The sequence below is a fragment of the Mastomys coucha genome, unplaced genomic scaffold, assembly GCF_008632895.1.
Source record: "Mastomys coucha isolate ucsf_1 unplaced genomic scaffold, UCSF_Mcou_1 pScaffold23, whole genome shotgun sequence".
Taxonomy (NCBI): domain Eukaryota; kingdom Metazoa; phylum Chordata; class Mammalia; order Rodentia; family Muridae; genus Mastomys; species Mastomys coucha.
Window position 1 is genome coordinate 59509589 of NW_022196906.1, and position 24940 is coordinate 59534528.

The 24940-nt window shown below is 42.2% G+C and overlaps 1 protein-coding gene across 6 annotated transcripts in view; it reads left to right on the forward strand.

Annotated features, from left to right (window-relative positions):
- The first annotated feature begins 350 nt into the window (after positions 1-350).
- Positions 351-24940, forward strand: part of Dpp8 (dipeptidyl peptidase 8) — a 56878-nt gene continuing 32288 nt past the window's right edge. Inside the window, exons 1-9 of one of the 6 annotated variants that reach the window (XM_031345269.1) lie at positions 351-557; positions 2844-2980; positions 4912-5184; positions 9607-9719; positions 11275-11448; positions 14553-14721; positions 20223-20333; positions 22103-22231; positions 22862-22923. In XM_031345269.1, the coding sequence (XP_031201129.1) occupies positions 2965-2980; positions 4912-5184; positions 9607-9719; positions 11275-11448; positions 14553-14721; positions 20223-20333; positions 22103-22231; positions 22862-22923 (1047 nt within the window). In that variant the 5' untranslated portion in view covers positions 351-557; positions 2844-2964. Of the gene's footprint in view, positions 558-641; positions 861-1105; positions 2270-2843; positions 2981-4911; positions 5185-9606; positions 9720-11274; positions 11449-14552; positions 14722-20222; positions 20334-22102; positions 22232-22861; positions 22924-24940 lie in introns of those variants that run through there. The other 5 variants (XM_031345275.1, XM_031345272.1, XM_031345271.1 and 2 more) reach the window with 5 other exon arrangements.

Consider the following 24940-nt stretch of genomic DNA (forward strand, 5'->3'; position numbering starts at 1 on the left):
GAGGGAGAGGGAGAGAGGGAGAGGGAGAGAGGGAGAGATTGGATATAGAGGTTGGATGACAGCTTGCTGGACCTGGTTTACTCTTTCAGAAATCATGTAGGCCCAGGTGCCTATACCTGCTGAGACATCCCACCAGCCGGTGAACAGAGAGTTTATTTACTTTGAGTAGCCAACAGAAGTGGGTGAATGTTGATTTCTCTTAAAACCTTCTGTGTTTTCCCTCCTGTCAGGGAGTCCACATGCAGCGCCTCCTCCCGCCGCTGGGTGACGCTGTGGGGCATGCTCGCGCACAGAAGCGAGAGTCCGCCTTTCTTGGTCCGGCCGCTAGCCTTCCTCTGTCGGAGGGCGGGGCTCGAGGAACCGGAAGTGCCGAGGCCTCCGGTGCTGTCTTCGCCGCCTCCGCCGCTTTTAAGTCCCTTCGTCCGCTGCCTGGGTGCCGCTGGGGCCGCCGCCGAGGAAGCTGCTGTGGCCCCGACGGGAGCGGAGGCGGCGCGGCATGAAGCGGCGTAGGCCCGCTCCATAGCGCATCCGGACGGTCCGGGCGGGCCCGGGGGAAGGTGCAGTATCCGCCCGCTCTCCCTCCCCTGCGCCCGCGAGGCCACGGAGCTCCGGCCGGCCGCCCTCGGGCCGCTCCCGCTGGGAGAGCGGGCGGCTGGGCCCCGTTGGCCGGAAGAGGAAGCGCACACTCGGATTGCGAGGCCGCCAACGTTCGCTAGGCGCCCCTGAACGCTGGCTGCTGCCCGCTCGGACTCGCACGTCCGTTATCTTGATAGAGCCTGGCTCGGGTTGGGATGCCGGGGACGGTCCGGGCTTACAGAGGAGGAAACGGAAATCCGCAGAGGCGAAGGGGTTCGCCTGAGGTCCGCCAGTGGCGGATGGGATTCGCCTTTGGACTCGCTGCTTTTTTTCCCCAGCCGGGTGTTCCTCCCTCCCTCCTGCTTCACTCTAGATCCATTCCTCCGCGCTCCCTGTCTCGCTGCCATTCTGTTCCACCCATTCGCAGCAGGGTCCTTGCCCTTCCTGTCCAGCTTGCTCATCCTCTTTAAGCCTTGCTGTTCCTACTGTCCTCTCGCGCCACATTCGCTGCCACACCTCTCCCTCCTTCCTCATTCATAGCTTTCAAGCCCTTTACCTCTGATAAACTTTCTCAGCTGTAGACACCGAAGAGTGAAATGGCTAGGCTCCAGTGAGGTGTGCAGGGACTAGACGACTGATTGGTTCTTACCGTAAAAAGCTACGGGATGCCATTTCTGCAGACCCCACCCCAAGAATCCCGAAGCTCTTTTTAACCCAATATGTCATTTTCAGAATGAGTGGCTTCGCACTTTGGGGAGGTGTCCTGACTCTTAGCCTATTGCTGCTATCATTTTTTACCCTCTTGCCACAGAGTTTCCTCACTCTGTGTGGCATACAGAGCTTGGAGTCTAAACTAATAACATGTAATTTATTGTTGTGAAAATAACACACACTTTTTTTTTCTAAGCTAGACTATCAACTGACTTCATGATTATTTTTTAGAGAAGCTACCTATCTCACTTATTCTCAATATGACAAGAAAAAGAAGGCAAAAATGGAATACTCTTAAAATGAATAGGATATCTTTGTCAAAAAGTCTAGCTGGGTATGGTGGTGCATACCTGTAACCCCAGCATTTGGGAGGCTGAGGCAAGAGGATCTTGAGTTCAAGACTAGCCTTGGCTACAGAGTAAGACGCTGTCTACAGAGTGAGACTCTGTCTACAAACAGACAATTGAACACAATTTAGTTGATTAAATTCAAGTCCCCTTTCTACAAACAATGACCTATAATACACATTTTTTTTATTGTACTGAATTCTCTCACCAGCTCGATATGACATCATGTAAAAGGAACATAGGCACATAGAAATAAATTCTATCTTTGTGTGTGTGTGTGCTTGTGTGTGCTCGCGGCTCTACATGCACATTTCTTGGGGATCGTGTGGAAGTCGGAGGATAACTTTTGGAGTCCTCCCTTTCCACTTCGTTGAGGCAGAGTCTCAAGTGCTGCATACTCCAGGCTAGCTGACCAACTTCAGCCGGTTCGCCTATCTATCCTCCCTTGCTGTGTTAGGGTTGCTGGATTGACAGACAGACGTTCCAGTTCTTTCCTGGCTTTGCTGGGATCCTCAGGCTTCTGCCACAAGTGCTTTTACCTTTTGGACCAACTCCTTGGCCTTAGAAATAAATTACATCTGCCAAATTCAAGGCTTTACATTTGACACCTCACATCTATATGCCTTTTTAAAAAGGTTTGTGTGTATGCGTGAGGGTATGTGCATGTGAGTGCAGTTCCCATAGAAACCAGAGGTATTGGATCCCCCTGAGAACTGGTCTTATGGGTGGTTGTAAGCAGCCAGAAATGGCTACTGAGAACCAAACTTGGAGCCTCTGCAGTAGTAGCATTATGAACTCTTCACTGCTGAGCCATCTCTGGCCCACTTTTGCAGTTTTTAAAACCTATCATTTTTCCCTTTTAATGTGTCTAGGCATCAAGATTTACACTTACTGTTAGAACTTAACTACTCAATTTGAGTTATACATTTCTAGAAAAAAGTAATTTTAGGGCTGAGCTCATTCGCAAAGGTCTGCAATTTCAGCACTCAGGAAGCTGAAGCAGGAGAACTTAGTTCAAGACCTGCCTGGGGTTTGTAAGACCTATCAACACAAACACAGTTTTGACAAGTTGGAGATCCCAAAGAATTCAGGCATTCCATATTACACCAACAGGAAATCTACCAGTTAAATATTTGGGGGTTTTTAGGCTTATATTTTTGACCATATATGGTCCATTTTAATGATCAACATCTCTTATCTGGTAAGCAGGATTGGATGGTGAGAAAAGGAAAGATTCCTGTGAGAAGAGATCAGGATGAACGGAGAGATGTGTGCTTAAAGTTGGGCCAGGTGAAAATGATCTCTTTGAAAGTAGAAGAGATCTGAGCAGATGAAAATACCATCAGGTAGGCACCAGGGAAGGTCTAGAAATGGAGAGGGTGGGGCTGTGAAATATATGCATTATGCTGAGAATAGGACCCTGTTTTAGAAAATTCAGGCCACATATTTTGAGGACATATTTGTATATAGAGAGTATCAGGGGAAACTTAGAAATTAGTAACACAGTTGTGTAAGTTGCACAACCTGTGTTGTGCAGAATATTTACTGTCGACATAGTGGCAGGATGTCATTTAAACTGTACTGTGTGTATGTGTGGAGACTAGCACAGTCCATTCAGAAATTCCCAGTTTTTAAATAGAAGTTGATGTAAGTTTTCACATAAAAGGACTCTAAAGGTGTTAATGACTCCAGCAGGGCAGTAAAACTTTGGAAGTCTACTGCACTGCTCTTTTCTTTTCCTTGGCCTTGTATTTGCAAGGGATAGAGGAGAGATGGGATTTCCTGCTTAAGAAAACTGAGTTGGATTGGTATAGATTCTTTTCATTTTAGTCCCTTGCTCCATCTGAAGACTAGGTCCTTTGACATACTTGATTGAAAGTAGGCCTCCTAGCTTTTCGTTGGGCCAACAACCACCACTCTTGGGTACTGTCACTTGATACTCTGAGTCCCAGTTGATCTAAAAACTCAATTCTCTGCCGGATGTTAGTCAGTGGAGCCCTGGCTGAGAGTATTACAACTATACCTGATGTAACAGTATTTGGACTACTTTGTTATTATTACATTAGAAATGATAGTATGCACAGAAAATGATACAATGCCCGGCTGTGCACAGTTCAGCACTTTCGCATACCAGTAATTCAAGTTAGATAGACTGACTCACAGCCTATACCTTCTAGATTGCAGATAACTTCCTAGCATGAATTGATGTTAACTGTAAAGCTGAGCTTTAAAAGAAAGAGGTCACCTTAAATACACAGCCATGCATTGATTGTTGGAGAAGTAGTTAATGATTATGTGAAACATGGTTACAATGTAATTTGTTTCAGTTTGTGGAACTGGGATTGAACCCACAACTGAGCTACAAGGTTTCCTGATAGCCTTTTTGTTGTACTTATTTTTCTCTGATACTTTGTTCATGTTACATTTAAATATCAGAAAAGATCAAGGGGGAAAGTATGTCTTCTGGGTTTGTAAAATAAGTATAATCAGTGTTCAAGGCTATTAAATAATTATGGTATTGAGCTGGTAAATTGGATACAGACTTATAAAATGCTACCATATTCTTTCCTCATTGACTACTTCTACTCATTAAAGACACTTACAGATAGCCTTTTCCTTTTTTGAACAGAAGTTACATAATCAGGAAGACTAGTCAAGTAACCATCAATAAACACTAAGTATCACAAGTACTTGATAGTGTCTGAAGACGAGCAGAAGGTTTAGAATGTATCAGTCTGTGTTTAGTTGTAGGAAGAAACAATGTATTTTCTTAGGTTACTGCCCTAGGTTGTGAAAAGTTCATTGTAACAATGTTGTTACTGTTCTCATTTGTTACATTTTAGAAACAGCAATCAGTATTTGTTAGATGTGTTACTTTTTAAAATGCAAAAACCCTTACCTCCTCTGGCACATAGCTTCACTATTGACATGCTCTGGAGTGGAATGTAGCAGCCAACTGGCACATGGCCTGTTTCCTTCCAGTGTGGGAAAGGAAAAGGAATTTTGGCAGGAGATACCCAAGGAGAGCCTTTTATAAAAAGTTCCCAAAGGGATTTATAGTCGCTGTGAAATTGACATGACCTCAATTTAAAAAAAAAAAAAAAAGTCGTTTTGGAACTGAGCACAGAGATGGAGGTGGGGGCACCACTACTGCTTTTCTTATTAGGTTTCATTGCAGCTGTGCTGGAAGGCGCATTCTGTATTGATTTGGCAGAACCATTGTAATAGTATGATAGAAGACGGCCCTGTAAACAGATTCTTGTGCCTTGTTTTCCAGGAAGATGCAACATGGCAGCAGCAATGGAAACAGAGCAGCTGGGTGTCGAGATATTTGAAACTGCAGAGTGTGAGGAGGGAAATGGTGAATCACAGGACCGACCCAAACTGGAGCCTTTTTATGTCGAACGGTATTCTTGGAGTCAGCTGAAAAAGCTGCTCGCTGATACCAGAAAATACCATGGCTACATGATGGCTAAGGCGCCACATGATTTTATGTTTGTGAAGAGGACGGATCCGGATGGGCCTCACTCAGACAGGGTCTATTATCTTGGTGAGTACGAGCTTGCACTGTCAGGGAGGACGCACCTCCTCAGGTATGAGTGGAGTCGCACTAGAATCCAGAATGGATTTCGGTCGTAAGCATATCCGTGACTCCTTTCTTCCTTTCTTCCCTCCTTTCTTTCTTTCTTTCTTTATTTTTTTAAGATTTATTTATTTATTTTATATATGTGAGTACACTGTAGCTGTACAGATGGTTGTGAGCCTTCTTGTGGTTGTTAGGAATTGACTTTTAGGACCTCTGCTGGCTCTGGTTGGTTCACTCCAGTCAACTCTGCTCGTTCAGTCCCTGCTTGCTCCGGCCCAAAGATTTATTTATTATTATACATAAGTACACTGTAGCTGACATCAGACACACCAGAAGAGGGCATCAGATCTCATTACAGATGATTGTGAGCCACCATGTGGTTGCTGGGATTTGAACTCAGGACCTTCAGAAAAGCAGTTGGTGTTCTTACCCGCTGAGCCATCTCACCAGCCCCGACTAGTTTCTTTTGTTTTGTTTTGTTTTGTTTGTTTGGTTGGTTGGTTTTTGGTTTTTCAAGACGGTTTCTCTGTGTAGCCCTGGCTGTCCTGGAACTCACATTGTAGACCAGGCTGGCCTTGAACTCAGAAATCTGCCTGCCTCTGACTCCTGAGTGCTCAGATTAAATGCATGCACCACCATTGCCCAGCTGACTCATTTCTTTTAAAGAAAAAAAAAATCACTTTTAATTTGAAGAACTTCTGTTCAATGGCTGTGTTAATTTTGATTCATTTCATTGGGTATTTTTATTTGCAGGCAGAAAGTAATTGACCATAATCTTTTTGACAAAGATGAAGTTAAGCTAAGGCTTGATTAAATTGATTAAAACTGCTTTGAAATGTCTTTCCTGTGGATGTGAGATGAACAGACTGTAACCCTCTAGCTGCTCCCTTCCTTGGCAGCTCAGCTTCCACTGTTTTAAACCAAGTCTTGGTCTCTTCTTCCTGTGGCCATTCATTCTGTGCTTAAGATCTGTTGAAATTAAGTATATTAGTCCACTTAATGTTTTCCCTTTTCTGTGCTGGAGATTGAACTTAAGACCCTGTGCATCTTAAGAACATACACATCCCACTTCTGAGTTACCCCACAGCCTCTTTAAACATTTCCTTCTCTTGCTTATTTGTTGTGGTTTCAGGTGTGCCATTATGTCTTTTCCTTTTTGTTCTTTTTATTAAGTGCATTTATTTACTTATGTATGCATGTGCATGTGCACATACCACAGCACCCATGAGGCAGTCCAAGGACTACTTACTTGTAGGAGTTGCTTCTGTCCTACCATATGGCTCTCAAAAGATTGAATTCAAATGGTTAGGCTTGGTGGTAGGTGTTTTTCCCTACTGAGCCATCTGTTTGGCCTCTTCTAATTTACTTTTCTATAAAAAAAAAAAATAGGTTCCCACTGGATGGGGTGGTATACACCTGTAATGTCAGCACACAGGAAGAGACTGAAGCAGGAGGATCAGGAGTTCAAAAGCAGCTTTCACTACAAACAGCGAGGTCCTGACTCAAGAGGCTTCCTCCTGCTGCTCATTTAAGTTTCTTTCATTTACTACTACTACTACTACTACTACTACTACTACTACTACTACTACTACTATTATTATTATTATTATTGGAAAGAGCTTATTTTTATTAAATGTATTCATTTATTCCCTTTATAACCCAATACCAGCCCTTTCTCTCCTCCTAGTACCCCCTCATGCAAGTCCACTCCTAACCCCCCTTCCTCTTTTCCCTTCTCTTTTTGAGAAGAGGAAGCCCCCTCTGGGAGTTGACCCCACACCCCTCATATTTTTTTCTGTACAGCATAAGCTACTTCCCCACATGCTCTTCAGTCCAGTGATGCGCAGGTTCTGGTGTTCTTGCTCACAGTCCTCAGTGGAGACACTTCAGGCTTTGCCACAGAGCACATTCTCCAGGGCTCTGGTTACATCATCAGCCTCAGCTGAGGCTGTGTTCAGAGACGCAGTGTTGGCCAAAAGCCTAGAGGGCCCAGAGCTTGGGCACACCTCCAAATATTCTCGGATTAGAGTGGGCAGGTCTGGTGCACTTTCTTCATCTCCACATAGTGTTGGTGATGGATGAAATCCCTCACACCGGGCTGCCCTGTGAATACTGGCATAAGTGAATGCAAACTTCACATAGACCCAGCTTGCACTGATTACTTGGCTAGCAGCAGCTGCCACCATCTTTGCTAACCTCATTCCTTATTATTATGTGTGTGTTTTAGAGACATTTTCTAGAGTCCACATTATAACTAAAGATTGGTTCTTAACTTTCAAAATATTCTATAATTGTGCCATATTTAACTTTACCAGTCCTCATAATGAACACTTGTATTTTCCTGATTCCCTACTCTGTATGTGTGTGTGTGTGTGTGTGTGTGTGTGTGTATGCATGCACTCCTGTGTGTGTGTAGGGGTGTGTGTGTGTGTGTGTGTGTGTGTGTGTGTGTGTGTGTGCAAACTGGGCTAATCATCTACTTTTCATAAAAAATGGAGACAGTAACTATCATTGTATTAGTCAGTCCTGAAAATCGAATTCCTTAAACAAAGTGTATATTCTGAGTCTTTATTTTATTATTTATTTATTTATGTATTTATTTTGGTTTTTTGAGACAGGGTTTCTCTGTGTACCCTGGCTGTCCTGGAACTCACTCTGTAGACCAGGCTGGCCTCGAACTCAGAAATCCACCTGCCTCTGCCTCCCAAGCTCTGGGATTAAAGCCACCACCACCTGGCTCTGAATTTTTATTGATATTGCTGAATGTCTCCTACAAAGAAGCTGTAGAGTTTGTGTTTCTGTCCAGTTGTCTCTACAAGATCTCTAACTCACTATTGATCTCTGTTGATACTAGCCTTGAATTCCTGATCCTCCTGCCTCCACCTCCCACATACTGAAATTATGTGGGAGCATTACCACACCAGTTATGGTACTTTTTTGATGGGGGTAGGGCAGGGTCTCACTATACAGTCCTGGTTGGCTAGGAACTTTCCATGTAGACCAGGCTGGCCTAAATCCACAGAGATCTGCCTTTTTCTGCCTCTCCCGAGTGCTGGGATTAAAGCATGCGCTGTGACACTCAACCCTGGTTGTATTTTTTTAATGTGTTGAGGCATTTTATATTATGAGGGAATTTATCCCATTAAAGTGTTTTCTGCTGGGATTTTTGTCTATCTGTCTGCCTGCCTGTCTGTTTTTGTTTGGGTCTTTGTTTGTTTTGCCTTGTTTTTGAGACAGAATTTCTCAGTGTAGCTCCAGCTGTCCAAGAATCCACCCTGTAGACTAGGTGGCCTCAAACTCCAAGACTCCCAAGTGCTGGGAGTAAAGATGTGCACCATCTCTCTGTCTTTTTATTTTTATTTTTTTTTGCATTTCAGATACATTTATTGATGCCACATCATAAATGGTACTACCTAGACAAGTGTACAGCAACATTCCATATTCCCATCTAGCACAAATTGCTTAAGTTTAGCTGGCACAATTCATTTTGAGTGGGCTCAGGGAACAGTTAATGGTGGCTGTAGGCAGGAGCAGGATGGGGCCTTTCGAATTCTTTGATCAGCACTCCTGATTTTATGAAGGATGAAGGCCATTAACCCCATTCCTACTCAAATTTACCAGCAAACCTAGTATCTTATTGTTTTGCGTGGACCCAGGTATTCTTCATCAGGCTTTGAAGTATCTCACCAGGTCCAAGGCCACAGGCCCACACACCACATCAGACTCCAGAGCAGCCTGGGAAAGGACACTGAGCACACCGGTGCCACATGGGGCTCCCTGGGAAATGAATGGAGTAATGAGTTGAGTCTTTTTTTTTTTTTTTCTTTTTCTTTTTCTTTTTTTGTTTTTTTCGAGACAGGGTTTCTCTGTATGGCCCTGGCTGACCTGGAACTCACTCTGTAGACCAGGCTGGCCTCGAACTCAGAAATCCACCTGCCTCTGCCTCCCAAGTGCTGGGACTAAAGGTGTGTGCCACCACTGCCCAGTTTTTATTCAAGGAAATTTTCACGGCATGAAGCATGTGCATACCCTACTTGATAACATCATTTTGGTTCCTGGGGAATGGAAAATATTGTAATATGTAGAGAACATTATGTATTTACAACGGTTTTTTGTTGTTGTTGTTGTTGTTGTTTTAAGATTTATTTATTTATTATATGCAAGTACACTGTGGCTGTCTCCAGATACCCCAGAAGAGGGCGTCAAATCTCATTACGGATGGTGGTGAGCCACCATGTGGTTGCTGGGAACTGAAGTCAGGACCTTTGAAAGAGCAGACAGTGCTCTTAACCGCTGAGCCATCTCTCTGGCCCCAGACTGTTGTTGTAATAAGGACCATATTTCAAAATAATAATGTGGTTTGTGTTTTTGTTTTTTTCCTTATAGCCATGTCTGGTGAGAACAGAGAAAATACACTATTTTATTCTGAAATCCCTAAAACTGTCAACAGAGCAGCAGTCTTAATGCTTTCTTGGAAGCCTCTTTTGGATCTTTTTCAGGTAGGGACAAGTACTCTCATTCCTATGATTTGGTGTATATTTCTTCATTTATTTCAGGGCAAATGTTCTTCTAGGGTTTTATATTTTAAGTAGATATGAATAAAAAGGAATTAAAATATTTCATTGCTTTTACATGTATGATCTATAAATTATTAATTTCCTGTGTTTAAAATCATAGGATATTGCAATTCAGTATTTTTGGTGTTTCATTTCAATTATTTTAAATGTTTTGGTTTGTGTTTATGAATGTTTTGTTGGCATGTATGTCTATGCACCATACACATGCCTGGTGTGCATAGGCATCAGAAGAGGGCATTGGATCCTCTAGAACTGAAATTATAAATAGTTGTAAGCCATCCGATGTAGGTACTGGCAGTCAAACACAGGTCCTCTGGACAAATAACAAATGATCTACTACTGAGCCACCTCTCATGCCCAGCTTGAGAGCCAGCCCTATTCTCTCTCTCCCCCCACCCCCTCTCTCTTGCTCTCTCTCTCTCTCTCTCTCTCTCTCTCTCTCTCTGAGACAAAGTCTCACTCTGTAGATCAGGCTGGCTTTACACTTCTGGTGTCTCTTGCCTCTGCTTCCTGGAACTTGATATTCACCTGTAATTCTAGTACTCAGGAAGAGTAGAGGCAGAAAGGCAAGGCTACCTACTGTCCCCCACCTCCCACCTCCACACAAAACAGTCCATTCTCTTGTCTTGCTTAGGGTAAGGTAACTGGGGAGATCTCAGCTCTACAACTAACTGCAAAACTGCTGAATTATGGGTAGTTATAGAGGGCTGCTGAATTATGGGTAGTTATAGAGGGCAGAGAGCCTCGACTGCCAAGGTGATGGGCTTTAGTTTTGTTTCTTCTCCTTCTCCTCCTCCTCCTCCTCCTCCTCCTCCTCCTCTTCCTCTTCCTTCTCTTCTTTTTTTTTTTTATTATTTATTTTATGTGTATGAGTACACTGTAGCTGTACAGATGGCCGTGAGCTATCATCTGTGTGGCTGCTGGGAATTGAATTTAGGACCTCTTCCGGCCCTGCTCACTCTGGTGTAGTAATTCACTGTAGCTGTCTTCAGACGCACCAGAAGAGGGCGTTAGATCTCATTACGGGTGGTTGTGAGCCACCATGTGGTTGCTGGGATCCGAACTCAGGACCTTCGGAAGAGCAATCAGTGCTCTTACCCGCTGAGCCATCTTGCCAGCCCTTCTTTTTTTTTTTTAGACAGGGTTTCTCTGTGTAGCCCTGGCTCTCATGGAACTCACTCTGTAGACCAGGCTGGCCTCAAATTCAGAGGTTCACCAGTCTCTGCCTCCCGAGTGCTGGGATTTAAGGTGAGCACCACCGTACCCAGCTTATTCTTGTTTTCTAATGTATGCAATAGTGATTGAATGGTTCTTTACTCAAAACTTCAGACTTTGTGAAGTGAGTGTGGTTAGAGCTGCTTTTGACTCTTGAGTCTCACGGATGCAGACCTGAGCATAGTCGAGATGCTAGAATTTCAATGAACTGCAAAGGCCAGTTGTTAGAAGACTGCACTGGGTGATATTTCTTTTGTCCTAGGCGACACTAGACTATGGGATGTATTCTCGAGAGGAAGAGCTACTCAGAGAAAGAAAGCGCATCGGAACTGTGGGAATCGCAGCTTATGATTACCACCCAGGAAGTGGAACATTCCTGTTTCAAGCTGGTAGCGGTATTTACCATATCAAAGATGGAGGACCACATGGATTTACAGTAAGTTGCAGTTACTGTAACTGTATGTTAACTGTTTTGAGGTCCTAAAGAGAATTAGTACCCAAACCAGAAAGGAAATTAAGAAATAAACCAAAGGGTCAATTTACTACCAGTTAAGAAATTAGTAAGATTTTTTTTTTTAAGATTTATTTATTGTATGTATATGAGTACACTATAGCTATCTTCAGACACACCAGAAGAGGGTATGAGGCCTCATTATGGATGGTTGTAAGCCACCATGTGGTTGCTGGGATTTGAACTCAGGACCTTTAGAAGAGCAGTCAGTGCTCTTAACCACTGAGCCATCTCTCCAGCCCCTTTATTTATTATATGTAAGTACACTGTAGCTGTCTTCAGACACTCCAGAAGAGGGCATCAGATCTCATTATAGATGGTTGTGAGCTACCACGTGGTTGCTGGGAATTGAACTCAGGACCTTTGGAAGAGCAGTCAGTGCTCTTAACCGCTGAGCCATCTCTCCAGCCCAGATTTTTAAATTTTTAATAACATTTTTATTTTCTAGGCATTGGTGTTTTGCCTGCTTCACACATGTATGTCTGTGGGAAGGTGTCAGATCTTGAAGTTACAGACAGTTGTGAGCTGCCATGTGGGTGCTGGGATTTGAATCCAGGTCCTCTGGAAGAGCATTCAGTGCTCCTAACTGCTGAGCCATCTCTCTAGCCTTTAATATTAGTTCTTAATTTTAAGAGTTGATAGTTTGGAAGCTGGGCTGTGGTGGCACACACCTTTAGTCCCAGCACTTGGGAGGCAGAGGCAGGTGGATTTCTGAGTTCGAGGCCAGCCTGGTCTACAGAGTGAGTTCCAGGACAGCCAGGGCTACATAGAGAAACCCTGTCTCAGAAAACAAACAAACAAACAACAACAAAAAGAGTTGATAGTTTGGGAGTAGGGGGAATGACTGGCAGTTAAAAATGTGTGCTGTTTCTTCAGAGGACCCAAGTGTAATTTCCAGCACCTACATGGTGGATCATACTCCCAGGGGATTGTAACACCCTCTTCTGGCCTCCATGGCTACAAGGTGTGCAAGTGGTACAGACAGGCATTATAACCAAACACATAAAATAAATATTAAAAATAAAATCTTAGCCAGGCGGTGGTGGCGCACGCCTTTAATCCTAGCACTTGGGAGGCAGAGGCAGGCAGATTTCCGAGTTCGAGGCCAGCCTGGTCTACAGAGTGAGTACCAGGACAGCCGGGGCTACAGAGAGAAACCCTGTCTCGAAAAACCAAAAAATAAATAAATAAATAAAAAATAAAATAAAATCTTAAACAAACAAAAACCAGATGGGCACTGGATGAATGGCAGCTCAGTTCTCAGCACACAGAACTGGCCCTCACAGCCTATGGTAACTTCAGCTCCAGGGGATCCCTGGCTTCTGCAGGTACATGACCTCACATGCACAACCCCAAACAAAGACAGACACACACACACAATTAAAGGTGATAAAAATAAAATTATTTTTAAAAAAGAGATTAATCATTTTCCCAATGATATAAAGATACAATGGTTTTTGTTTTTTTTTTTTTTTTTTTTTTTTTTTTAAGATTTAATCCCTATCTTTCTTTCCCTCTCTGTGGTATGGTGTGTATGTGTGTGTGTGTAAATATATCTCTGTGTGTGTATGTGTGTGCCGGTGCTCTCAGGCTAGAGGTGTAGATTCCCTGGAGGTGGAGTTGCAGGCAATTGTGAGCTGTCTGACATGGATGCTGAGAATTGAACTTGGGTCCTCAGCTAGAGCAGTATATGCTCTTTAGTCCTAAGATACAATTTTTAAAATGCTCAAAATCCTTTCTGTGCTGGAAGATACAGAAAATGGCACTATTTTCTACTTTCTCTGAGTTCTGAGAGAGATTTTAAAAGGCATTATCACAGGTGATTTTTTTTTATATTTCCCTGAAAAGCTAATTATCTTAATAAATGAATTTACATTTGGTTTTATTCCAATTAATTCTTTATGAACAATTGGAGATATTCTTTTGGTAGAATTGTATTGATCTTAGCTTTCATTACATTAAAATTTTTGGGATGAGTTAAAGAGATGGCTCAGTGGTAAGGCACTGGATGTTCTTCCCAGGAGTCCAGGTTCAATTCACAGAACCCACATGGCAGCTCATAGTTGTCTGTAACCCTCGTCCCAGGGGTACAATGCCCTTTTCTGGCCTCATCAGGCACCAGACACACATGTGCACAGACATACATGCAGACACCACACTATATACATAAAATGAAAAGTTAAACATTCTTCCATTTATTTATTGTGTGTGTGTGTGTATGCCCCAGGGTGTGCATTAAGTCAGAGGGAACATTCTTGCTCTGTTTTCTTATTCTACCCTGTAGGTAGGGCCAAGGGCTTGAACTCAGGTTGTTGGGCTTAACCAGAGCCTTCACCTGCTGAGCCATCTTACCATTCCTCATTGCATATCTTATAGGCAAACTTACTTTTATTGATAAAATTAATTTTTAAATGTTTTTTAGATTTTTATTTATTTGTTTGTTAGTTTTGTATTTTGAGACAGGGTTTCTCTGTGTAGCCCTGGCTGTCCTGGAACTCACTCTGTAGACCAGGCTGGCCTCGAACTCAGAAATCCACCTGCCTCTGCCTCCCAAGTGCTGGGATTAAAGGTATATACCATCACCGCCTGGCTTAAATGTTTAATGATATTTTCAAAACTGTTTAAAAATATTCAACAAGCTAAGCACATAATGCCAGTACCCAAGAGAAAGAGGCAAGTGGATCTGTGAGTTTGAGATCAGTCATATTTACTTAGTTCCAGACTCGTCAAGGGTTGTAGTGAGGCCTGTCTCAAAAAAAGTTCACCAGATTATAATTATCCCATTAAACAGACTGAGCAGCCCAGCTTCTGGAATGCTGTGACATTGTGACATTGGTGTGTGATACATTACTTTTTATCTTTTACCCTCAGCTTTTCCATTTATCACTTAAAAGATATGTTAAACCAATTGAAAGCATATTTTTTTCTGGATGCAGCTGTCACAATGTACATTTTAATCAGAAATGTCATTTATCTTACAGATTTGTACTTATCAACCTGATAACTTAAAATGTTGTTTACTTTTCTAGCAACAGCCTTTACAGCCCAATTTAGTGGAAACTAGTTGTCCCAATATACGAATGGATCCGAAACTATGCCCTGCTGATCCAGACTGGATAGCTTTCATTCACAGCAATGATATTTGGATATCAAACCTCGTAACCAGGGAAGAACGGAGGATCACCTATGTGCACAATGGTAAGGCATTGCTCTGCAGCCTGGTTTGCCTGAGATTATTTGAAAAGCTGAATTTACTTTTACTTCCACTATGAAATTAAAATAAGCTGGATGATCTTCTTCTTCTTTTTTTTTTTTTTAAGATTTATTATTATAAATGAGTACACTGTAGCTGTTTTCAGAACACAAGAAGAGGGCATCAGATTTCATTATGGGTGGTTGTGAGCCACCATGTAGTTGCTGGGATTTGAACTCATGACCTTCAGAAGAGCAGTCGGTGCTCTTACCTGCTGAGCCATCTCACCAGCCCTGGTGATCTTCATTTTTAAGTTCAGATGCTTAAATTTTTAAAGGTGTGAGAAGGACAGAGAATGTATGGTCAGCCCCCCTTATATAATGCCACTCTCTTCTTAGCCATTTTCAACCACCATAGTGCATCTCTGCCATGCTTCTTCTAGAAAGACTGCCACCAGTTCCCTTAAACCCTTCTCATAAATTTAAAAAAAAAAAGTTTTGTTTTGTTTTTTGAGACAGGGTATCTCTGTGTAGCCCTGGCTGTCCTGTAGACTAAGCTGGCTTCAGAGATCCACCTGCCTCTTCCTCCTGAGTGCTAGGATTAAAGGCATGGGCCATTAAATGAAATTTTAATTTAAAAAAATTGAATTTGTTTGGAGGATACAAACAGAAAAACCAGTTACACATTATCAGAAACTTCCTGAAAAACAACCTCCCTGTTTTTGAGAGCCTGTTTACCTGCTGTTGTAATAGGAAAAAGTGGAATGTAGAACCCTGTGCATTGTGGAAATATTTAAGTAGGCTTTGCTGAGTGACAAATGTAGTCTGAGGCAAGAGGAATACAAGTTCAATGCTTAGTTAGTTTTACTGCTATGAACAGACATCATTATCAAGGCAACTCTCATAAGGACAACATTTAGTTGGTGTTGGCTTACAAGTTTAGAGGTCCAGTCCACTATCATCAAGGCTAGAGCATGGCAGCATCCAGACAGGAATGGTGCAGGAGGATCTGAGAGTTCTACATCTTGTTCTGAAGGCAAACAGGAGAAGACTGGCTTCTAGGAACCTACAATGAGGATCTTAAAGTCCATGTCCACAATACACACTTCCTCCAACAAGGCTGCACTTTCTAATAGTGTCACTCCCTGAGCCAAGCATATTCAAACCATCACAAATGCTGTCTCAGAAGTCAACAGCTGTGCATATTGATACCTTTAATCCCAGCACCTGGGAGGAAAAGGCAGGCCGATCTCTGTTTGAGGTCACCTTAGTCTACATAGTGAGTTCTAGGACAGCCAGAGATACCTAGTGAGACCCTGTCTCAAAAACAACAAAACCAAAAGTTCCAAATGGCAGAACATGACTGTGTTGCAAATTGATCGCTGGACTGAGTCCACGTGGAAGAAGTGATGTGAGGAAGGAAGGCCTTCCTGTAGCTTCCTACCATTTTCTCCATCCTCGCACTCTCTGACATTGGTGGGCCATTTGCTACATTCCTCATTCATGTATTATGTACAGTTAGGTCTGTGATAGCTGTGTGTGTAAAGGACACACACACACATTTGTGATATTACCATTGGTCATTCTCTAAGCAATCTAGTGTAACAACCATAACCATGTACACTGTCTACAGAGTATGTAATCTCATTAAAGTCTACATGTGAATGCAGCTGGGGTCTGGGAAAACACTGTGATGTTTTATGTGAAGAGAACTTAGGCTTTGCAGCTTGTGATATTTGATTAAGATCTGAAAGGAACCAACCTTGAGTGATGCTAAAGGAGAATCCTAGCAATGGTACAGGCTAACTATGGCGATGCTGGCCATCAAGCAGCTGAACAAACTACCGACAGCAAAACAGAGAGAGTCAGTTGTAGAGTGCTATAGAGTGCCAAGAGAAGAGGCGATTGGGAGAAGATGAACTGAGCTGACCTGAGTGATATCTGTATGTTAGCAAAGTAGTCCAGAAAGGGGCTGTGTGAGAAGGCCTTCATCTGAAGGAGCTGTTGCCTCTGCAGCGGTGTTGAAGCACTCAGCTGTCAAGTCCTGGCAGGGTCAGTGGAGGAGTTGTCAGCAGGTGAGCCAGGTTTACTAGATATAAATAGTTTGGATACTACTGACCACAACACCAAGTCTTGGCAACTGCCATAATTACTGTAGTCATGTGATGCAATGTTGGAGGACAGTGTAGAGAAGAAGAGCTTGCAATAGGAAAAAATGTTGGCCATTTTGGTGTTTCCTTTTTTTTTTTTTTTTTTTTTTTGAGACAGGGTTTCTCTGTGTAGCCCTGACTGTCCTGGAACTCACTCTGTAGACCAGGCTGGCCTCACCAGAAATCCACCTGCCCCTGCCTCTCAAGTGCTGGGATTAAAGGCATTGTGCCACCACTGCCTGGCCATTTAGGTGTTTTTTGAGTTAACTTTAACACCAGGAAGTAAGAAGAATGTTCAATAGCAGCAGAAATGTTAGGTGAACTAGTTAATGAGTCTGTTGAAAACTGAAGCCATTTTTCTTGCTGTTGACAAACACTGAACAGTATATACCACTTACTGTCTTTGAGACTGGGACTGCATAGCTCTCACAAAACTGTCAGAAGTAAGGCAGGTTCAAGTCTTTGTTTGTTTGTTTGTTTGTTTGTTTGTGTTTAGAGACATGCTCTCTCTTTCTCTTTGTAGCCCTGGTTGTCCTAGGATTCACTATGTAGAATAGAACTCTAGAGACCTGCCTGCCTTTGCATACCAAGTGCTCTGATAGTAAGAGCACTGATAATGGGCACCACTACGCCTGGCTTTCTTTTGTAAAATGGTTTTCCACAGAGAATCTTGTGAAGATTAGCAGAACTTAGAGTAGAAAGTACTGGAATTGTACAGAATGTTACAGTTTTTTATTCTTTTCTTTACTATATTCATTATTTCTAGTATTAGTGTAGTAGATCAGCACAGGCAGAGAATATAGAATAATACAGAACTAGGCTCTCTGAGTTTTAGTGTTGGCTCTACCGTTCACCTCATCACATTAGTTAACTTACCTCTTGGTTTTTACATTTGTAATAGTGTGAACCAATTGAGTGCATTATGGAGAGGTCTTACTGAGTTAGTTTTTGTGCGGTGTTTAGACTGGTGCATTGGAAGGCTGGGAGTATCTATAGAGAAAGGGATGGAGGAAGGGAGCATGCTCAGCCTGTGTGTTAATCAGTAGGTTGTGATGAAAGCTGGCCTTAGAAAGTGAGTGTGGTCAGTCAGGATGAGTGTGAGCTTGCTCTCTGCTCAATATGATGGAGAAATTTAAAAGTACTGGTTCCCGCCCCCCAGTACTCTCTGCTGGAGAGACAAGGTGGTACCAGTTACCCAGTAAGTAAGTAATAGTGGCAGAGATACAAGCCAGCAGTGCTTGTCCTCACATCTAAAGGAGAACAAAATGGGAAATAAAGTTGGAGGCAGAGTTTATGGTAGTGAAGGGCCCAAGAAACCCAGCACTGATCTTGACTCTTTTACTAATTCCACATTTCAGAATGCTCTGCATACACTGTTGTCATTAGCTTGTTAATTAGCTAAAACTCGTTTGGTAATAAGCCCTGACCTGGACTGGCTTGAGAGCATTTATAAAGTGTGTCCTGCTCGGTGTGCCTTCAGCTTGCTGCTGGATATTGGAGTACAGTTTATCCGGTTGTGCTGCTGGTTATGTTATATAATGCATCAGAGATGTGTACTGTGTAGAGATCCTGAATTCCAAATACTTGACTCAATTTTTGGATAACGGAGTACTGATTCTTATTGTACATTAATTTCATACAATGTAGAATACAGATGATCAAAAATGATAAATTAATGCTGGGTGTACAGGCACATGACTTTAATCCCAGCATTTTGGGAGGCAGAGGCAGGCAGATCTTTGAGTTCAAGGCCAACCTGGTCTAAAAAGTGAGTTCTAGGACAACCAGGGCTACCCAGAGGGAAAAAAAAAAACAAATAACAACAATAACAAAAAACGACCTAATCAGCTGGGTAGTGGTGGCAACGCCTTTAATCCCAGCACTTGGGAGGCAAAGGCAGATGGATTTCTGAGTTCGAGGCCAGCCTGGTCTACAGAGTGAGTTCCAGGACAGCCAGAGCTACACAGAGAAACCCTGTCTCGAAAAAACAAAAACAAGACAAAACAAACAAAAAAAAGACCTAATCAAACTCAAATCTTATCTGTTTGCTGGGCTGAAGCAGGAGGATTACTTGGAATTTAAGACTAGCCTGGGCAGCATAGTAAGACCCCCGTCTTTAAAAAAGAAAATAAAATCATGACATATCACTGCAAACCAAAGCAAAAGTGAGAGGACTGAGAATACCAGCTGCTGGGACTGTCACACACTGCTAGTAAGCATGCGAAATAATAAAAAATGCTTCCTCACAGAGTTAAACACTCACTGACCGGCCACTCTGCTTCTAGATATTTGCTCAAAAGAAATGAAAGCACACATCCCTGGAAATTATTGTGGAAAAAAATGAATGCTCACATCATCTTTATTCACAATAACCAAAAGCAGCCCAGAATGAGGGGAAAAAAAAAAAAACAGAAAATGAATGGAAGAAAAAGATCACAGCATCACCCAACATGGTGGTCTCTGCTGTTAGTCCCAGGACTCAGGAGGCAGAGGCAGGCCAGTCTCTGAGATGCACCTATCACATAGCAAGACCCTGTCTGCCTTACTTACTGTTCTATAGCTGTGATGAAGTACCATGACCAAGTCAAGTCAACTTAAAAAAGGAAGCATTTAATTGGGAGTTAGCTTACAGCTTCATAGGGTTAGTCCATGATCACCATGGCAGAGAGTGTAGGGGCAGGCAGGCGGGCATGGAGCTGGAGCAATAATAGCTGAGAGCTCACACCTAATCCATAAACATGAGGCAGAGAGGTACTGGGCCTGGTGTGGGCTTTTGAAACCTCAAAGCTCACCCCCAGTGACACACCTCCTCAGTAAGACCACACTTCCTAATCCTTCCCAAACAGTTTCACTAACTAGAGACCAAGCATTCAAATATGGGGAGAACTACAATGGAAACCATTCTCATTCAAAACCACTGTGCTGTCTTTAAAAAAAAATCCATAGCATCAACAGACTACTACTTAGCAAGCAGGAACTAAGAACTGACAAATGTCAAAACATTCATGATTTTCAAAAACAAAGCACATTAAATTATACTGTAAACATTTTGCCAGATACAAAATCTTACATAATAATGGCTTTGTGATTTATTTGTTTAGGTATTTATTGCTGCTAAGAGTACTAGAGCCAAGTACATGCTGAGCTCTACCAGTGACATACCACAGTGGAGTGTGACAGATTTGCCCAAGGTCATATGATAGGTAAATGGTGAAGCCTAGATTTGAATTCATTGTTTGGCTCCACAATTTGCCACTACAATCAGCTACCTTTCTTTAGAAGTGAAGGAAGCATTTTTCTCTGTCCCATTGCAGAAAAAGAGTTCAGGGAGTGATTTTGCCTTTCATGTTTATCCAGAGCTAGCCAACATGGAAGAGGATCCCAGATCAGCTGGTGTAGCCACCTTTGTTCTTCAAGAAGAATTTGACAGATACTCTGGCTACTGGTGGTGTCCCCAAGCTGAAAGAAGTAAGTTCAAAGGAGTATGTTACAGGTCACTTTTAAGTATGAATGTGTTTGACTGGGGTTGGCTGAGCCCCTACTAGAAGCTATTGAGAAACAGGCCAGAGCCCACATGGATTCTAGTAGTAAAGACAGTGACATTCTGCCTCAGCTGCTCCCTGCTGGCTTTCAGCAAAAATAAAACTGGCCTGTGTGTGGTAAGGCAGAATTCTAGCAAGATCCACAAAATGACGTGCTGTTAAACATATATGACTGAGTAGCATCTGTATGAATAGATCAATGTGTGTGAATGACTGAGAGGCTTAAAGCGGTGACCTTCACAACCTAACCCAACCCAGTGAGAAATTCACTTACCATCATATGTGGCTTAATATAATGTACACATATATTTTATAGACAAAATGGAAAACACAGCTTATGAAGCAATATTTCTTAGGTATTATGTACTTTAATACTTCTCTGCTTCATTTTTTATTTTTTAAGATTTATTTACTCTTTTTTTAAAAAAAGATTTAATTTTATGTATATGAGTTCACTGTAGCAGTACAGATGGTGTGAGCCTTCATATGGTTGTTGGGAATTGAATTTAGGACTTCTGGTCACTCTGGTCGGCCCTGCTCGCTCTGGTTGATCCCATTCACTTTGGCTTGTCGGCCTTGCTTGCTCCTGTAGCTGTTTTCAGACACAGCAAAAGGGCATTAGATCTCATTACGGGTAGTTGTGAGCCTCCATATGGTTGCTGGGATTTGAACTTGGGACCTTGAGAAGAACAGTCAGTGCTCTTACCCGCGGAGCCATCTCACCAGCCCCAGATTTATTTACTCTTAATTTTATGTGTATGAGTGTTCTACTGCATGTATGCAAGTGTACTATGTATGTGTCTGGTTTCTGGAAAAGCCAGAAGAAGGGGTCGAATCCTAGGAACTGGAATCGCAGATGGTTGTAAGCTGCTACGTGGGTGCTGGAGACCCAGCGGAGTGCTCTGCTAGGAACCATTAATAAATCCTATGACATCACTGTTGCTTTGAAGCTACAAATCTGCATATTTCTTTAGAGGACAATAAAAAAATACATGTTTTAGTCCATGTCTTAGATTTGGACTTTTATTTTAAACTGTAGATGTTTGCCTATAATTATACAAAACAATATTTTGATATAAACCATTCAATATTATATTTTACTAAATAATTCAAAATATAAGATACAGCATGTCAAAATCCTTCAAAATGTTTCCCCTGTATATGTGTATAGATGTGTAATATATTTAAATACACCACACATTTACATTTTTTTTCCTCTCAAAAGGATAAACTTTAAGTCCTCGTAAAAGGGACTTGGAAGGCACTAGAAGGTGCAAAAGAATTCAGTTGTGTTGAATGATTTATATTAATAGTCTTGTTCTGTATAAGTGTGGTAAAACATTTGCATTTTAAAATAAAATGTCCAAATTTCAGATAGGACTTTTAAATAAATTTTTTTTCATGTTCCATTAAAAAAGTATTCAAACTTTTAGCTGTAAATCAGTAATAAAGTCTCTATGTACACATACTCACCACAGTGAATAAACAAATACAGTTAAAGGTTTTTGTTTTGAAGACAGAACAGCCCTAGTGGTAGAACACCAGCCTGGCATATTCAAGGATCCGAATTTAATCCCAGTCACCACTGATTCATAAATTACTGCCCTTCATGAAATACCTAGTTCTAGAAGGAATCGTGAGTAGAGTATTCTATAATAATTATTCTAAATTTTTAATACCTAAATTCCTTTTAAGCTCCTAGTGGTGGTAAAATTCTTAGAATTCTCTATGAAGAAAATGATGAATCTGAGGTGGAGATTATTCATGTAACGTCCCCCATGTTGGAAACAAGGAGGGCAGATTCTTTCCGGTATCCTAAAACAGGTATGGCCTTTATTTATTCATTTCCTCCTCTGGGTGTGCTGGCTCATGTGTTTGGCTCATGGCTTGTAGCCCAGTGCTTGGAAGCCTGTGGCAGCATGGGACTTTTCAGGAGTTCCAGGCCAGCTTAGGCTACACGATAAGCCCTTGTCTCAAAACCAATCCCAAATGTGCAGTCATCGAAGTGTGTAGTCAGCTTGATTGTCAACAGCTTTTGTAAGGTGTTTGTTTGTCAGGTATAGTTTTGGAATCTTTAATTGCTTTCAGAGGTGGGTATGCTCATAAAAACTGGTAATCCAAGCTTGGAAATCAGCTAGAGGATATCTCTGCCTGTCAAAGACTTAGGCGATTTTGTTCTTTCTAAGTAGTTGGGCTTTTGTCCATTTTGCTGTTACAAACATTTTTATTAGAGAAATGGTAGGCATTTTCCCTTTGTTTTCATACCAACTCTCTCTAGTATTTTAGCCTTTTTTGTATTTGCTACCCATGTGAATTTGAGGTAGGTTCTAAGATGTTTTCACAATAGAGCTCCATCTGTGTACAGTATTACAAACTTAATACAGTCTGAAGGATAGGGTCCTGAAGAAGCTAGTTGGAATGATTATGGTCAATTATTTATGTTTCTTTCTAAAGGGACAGCAAACCCAAAGGTCACTTTCAAGATGTCCGAGATAGTTGTTGATGCTGAAGGAGGGGTAAGTGTCAGGCCCCAGCACTCTGTGCTTCGGCTAACTGATGCACTTTTCTACTTGTCTGTTTGTTAGTCAAACTTGCTAAGACATTTGTGGCTCATGATTTATAGTTGACCTAATTTTTTTCCCCTAGGAGAAATTCTCCCTAGTAGGCCTGGGAAGCAGGATATAAAGGGACCTGTATTAAATGCCAGAACGCACATAAAATGGCTTGCTGTTGTAGTATGTGCTTGTCATCCCAGAACTGAGGCTGTGAAGACAGACAGATCCCTGGGGCTCTCTGGACAGCCAGCTTAGCCTGCTTATTGAGTTCCAGGTCAATGAGAGACACTGTCAAAAACAACACAACAACAACAATTGTGAGGTATAAACAAATCATCTGGCCTCTGCATACGTCCATCACCACACAAACACATTTCCTTCTGGAGAACAGTTCTTTGCCTCTATTAATTATTCAGTCATTGAAAACAGTGGCTTACCTTCCATGCTGGGTATACATTAGATCTGTGGTGGACTGAATAACCCATATTTCTCTTGTACTGCTACTTTCCATTTGGACATGCTCACAAGATTAGTTAAAATGTAGAGCTGGAGAGATGGCTCAGTGGGAAAGAGCATATACTGCTCTTGTAGAAGACCCAAATTCCATTCCCAGCACCCATGTCAGAAGGGTTGCCACTTTCTCGAAAAACCAAAAAAAAAAAAAAAAAAAAAAAAAAAAAAAAAGGGTTGCCACTGTCTATAACTCCATCTCCAGAGGATCTAATGTCCTCTTTTGATTTTTACCAGTGCCTGCATTCATATGCATATATCCAGTACAGGCACACACATACCTAAAAATAAAGCTTAAAATATTTTTTTAAAAGTAAATTTTCTTTCTAGACTTTTTTTTTTTTAATTGTTATGGTTGGGTTTTGTTGTTTGTTTGGGGGTGGGTTGTTTGTTTTGAAACAGGATCTTTCTATGAAGCCTTGGCTGTCCTGGAATTTTCTATGTAGAACAGGCTAGCCTCTCACAAAGATTAGCCTGCTTTTGTATCCTGAGCAGACTGCTGGTATTAATAGTGTGCACTACTATGCCAGCTTTAGACTTCTTTTTTTTTTTCCTTTGTGACAAGAGGAAAATTAAAAGCTCAAAAGTGTTAGGACAGCACTGGACGTTGTAGTACATGCCTTTTTTCCCAGCACTTGGCAGGGGCAGGGTGGGGGGGTGGGCAGGAGCATCTCTGAATTCAAGGCCAGAGTAGTCTACATAACAAGTTCCAGGACACTCAGAGCTATGTAGAGATCTTGCCCCTACCCCTCAAAAAGGATGTTAGCAAGAAGAGAGGTCTGGACAGAAGTCTGCCCCACAGACAAAGCAGAGAGTGCTAGAGAAGGAGCCTCCAGTTCAGTCGGCATAACTAATTCATCACATTCCCTAGGGATGTGGTCAGCACAGCACGCTGTGTGACCTCAGCAACAGCAACGCAGACCAAACAGTGACATTCTAGAAAGGATTTAGTGCATACACACTTTGGCCAGAATTTTTCAGGCCCTCAGCATAACTGAGTATAAGCAGAGAAATTCCTCCTCACCTTTCATTCTGGTGTAGAGATGTAAAGAAATAGAGACGCAAGCACGGCTAATCCAGATGCTTGAGTGTGGTGAAGAAAGGGAAGCTTCGGGCCCTGCATAGTGAGCTGAGAGCCGCGTGGCAAGGAGCAGCCAATGGAACAGATAACAAGACACCACACCGCAACCAGGCAGACAGAAGGGCTCGGTTGGCAAGAGAGGCACAACACTGTGGCTTCTGGGTGGAGGCAGAGGAATGAGGATCAGAAGTCCAAGGCCCGCCTGAGCAGCGTGGCACTCTGTCTCAGAAGAGGCTGGCTCATGAGTACCCCGCCACTAGGAGGGAGTTACATGTAGCTGGGCTAAGTTCTGCTGCACTCTGTCTTAATGAGTAGCTTCAGTGTTTCCCTGCATCCAGCTGAAGGTTGAGGCACACGTCTCTTTTTTTTTTTTTTTAAACTTTTATT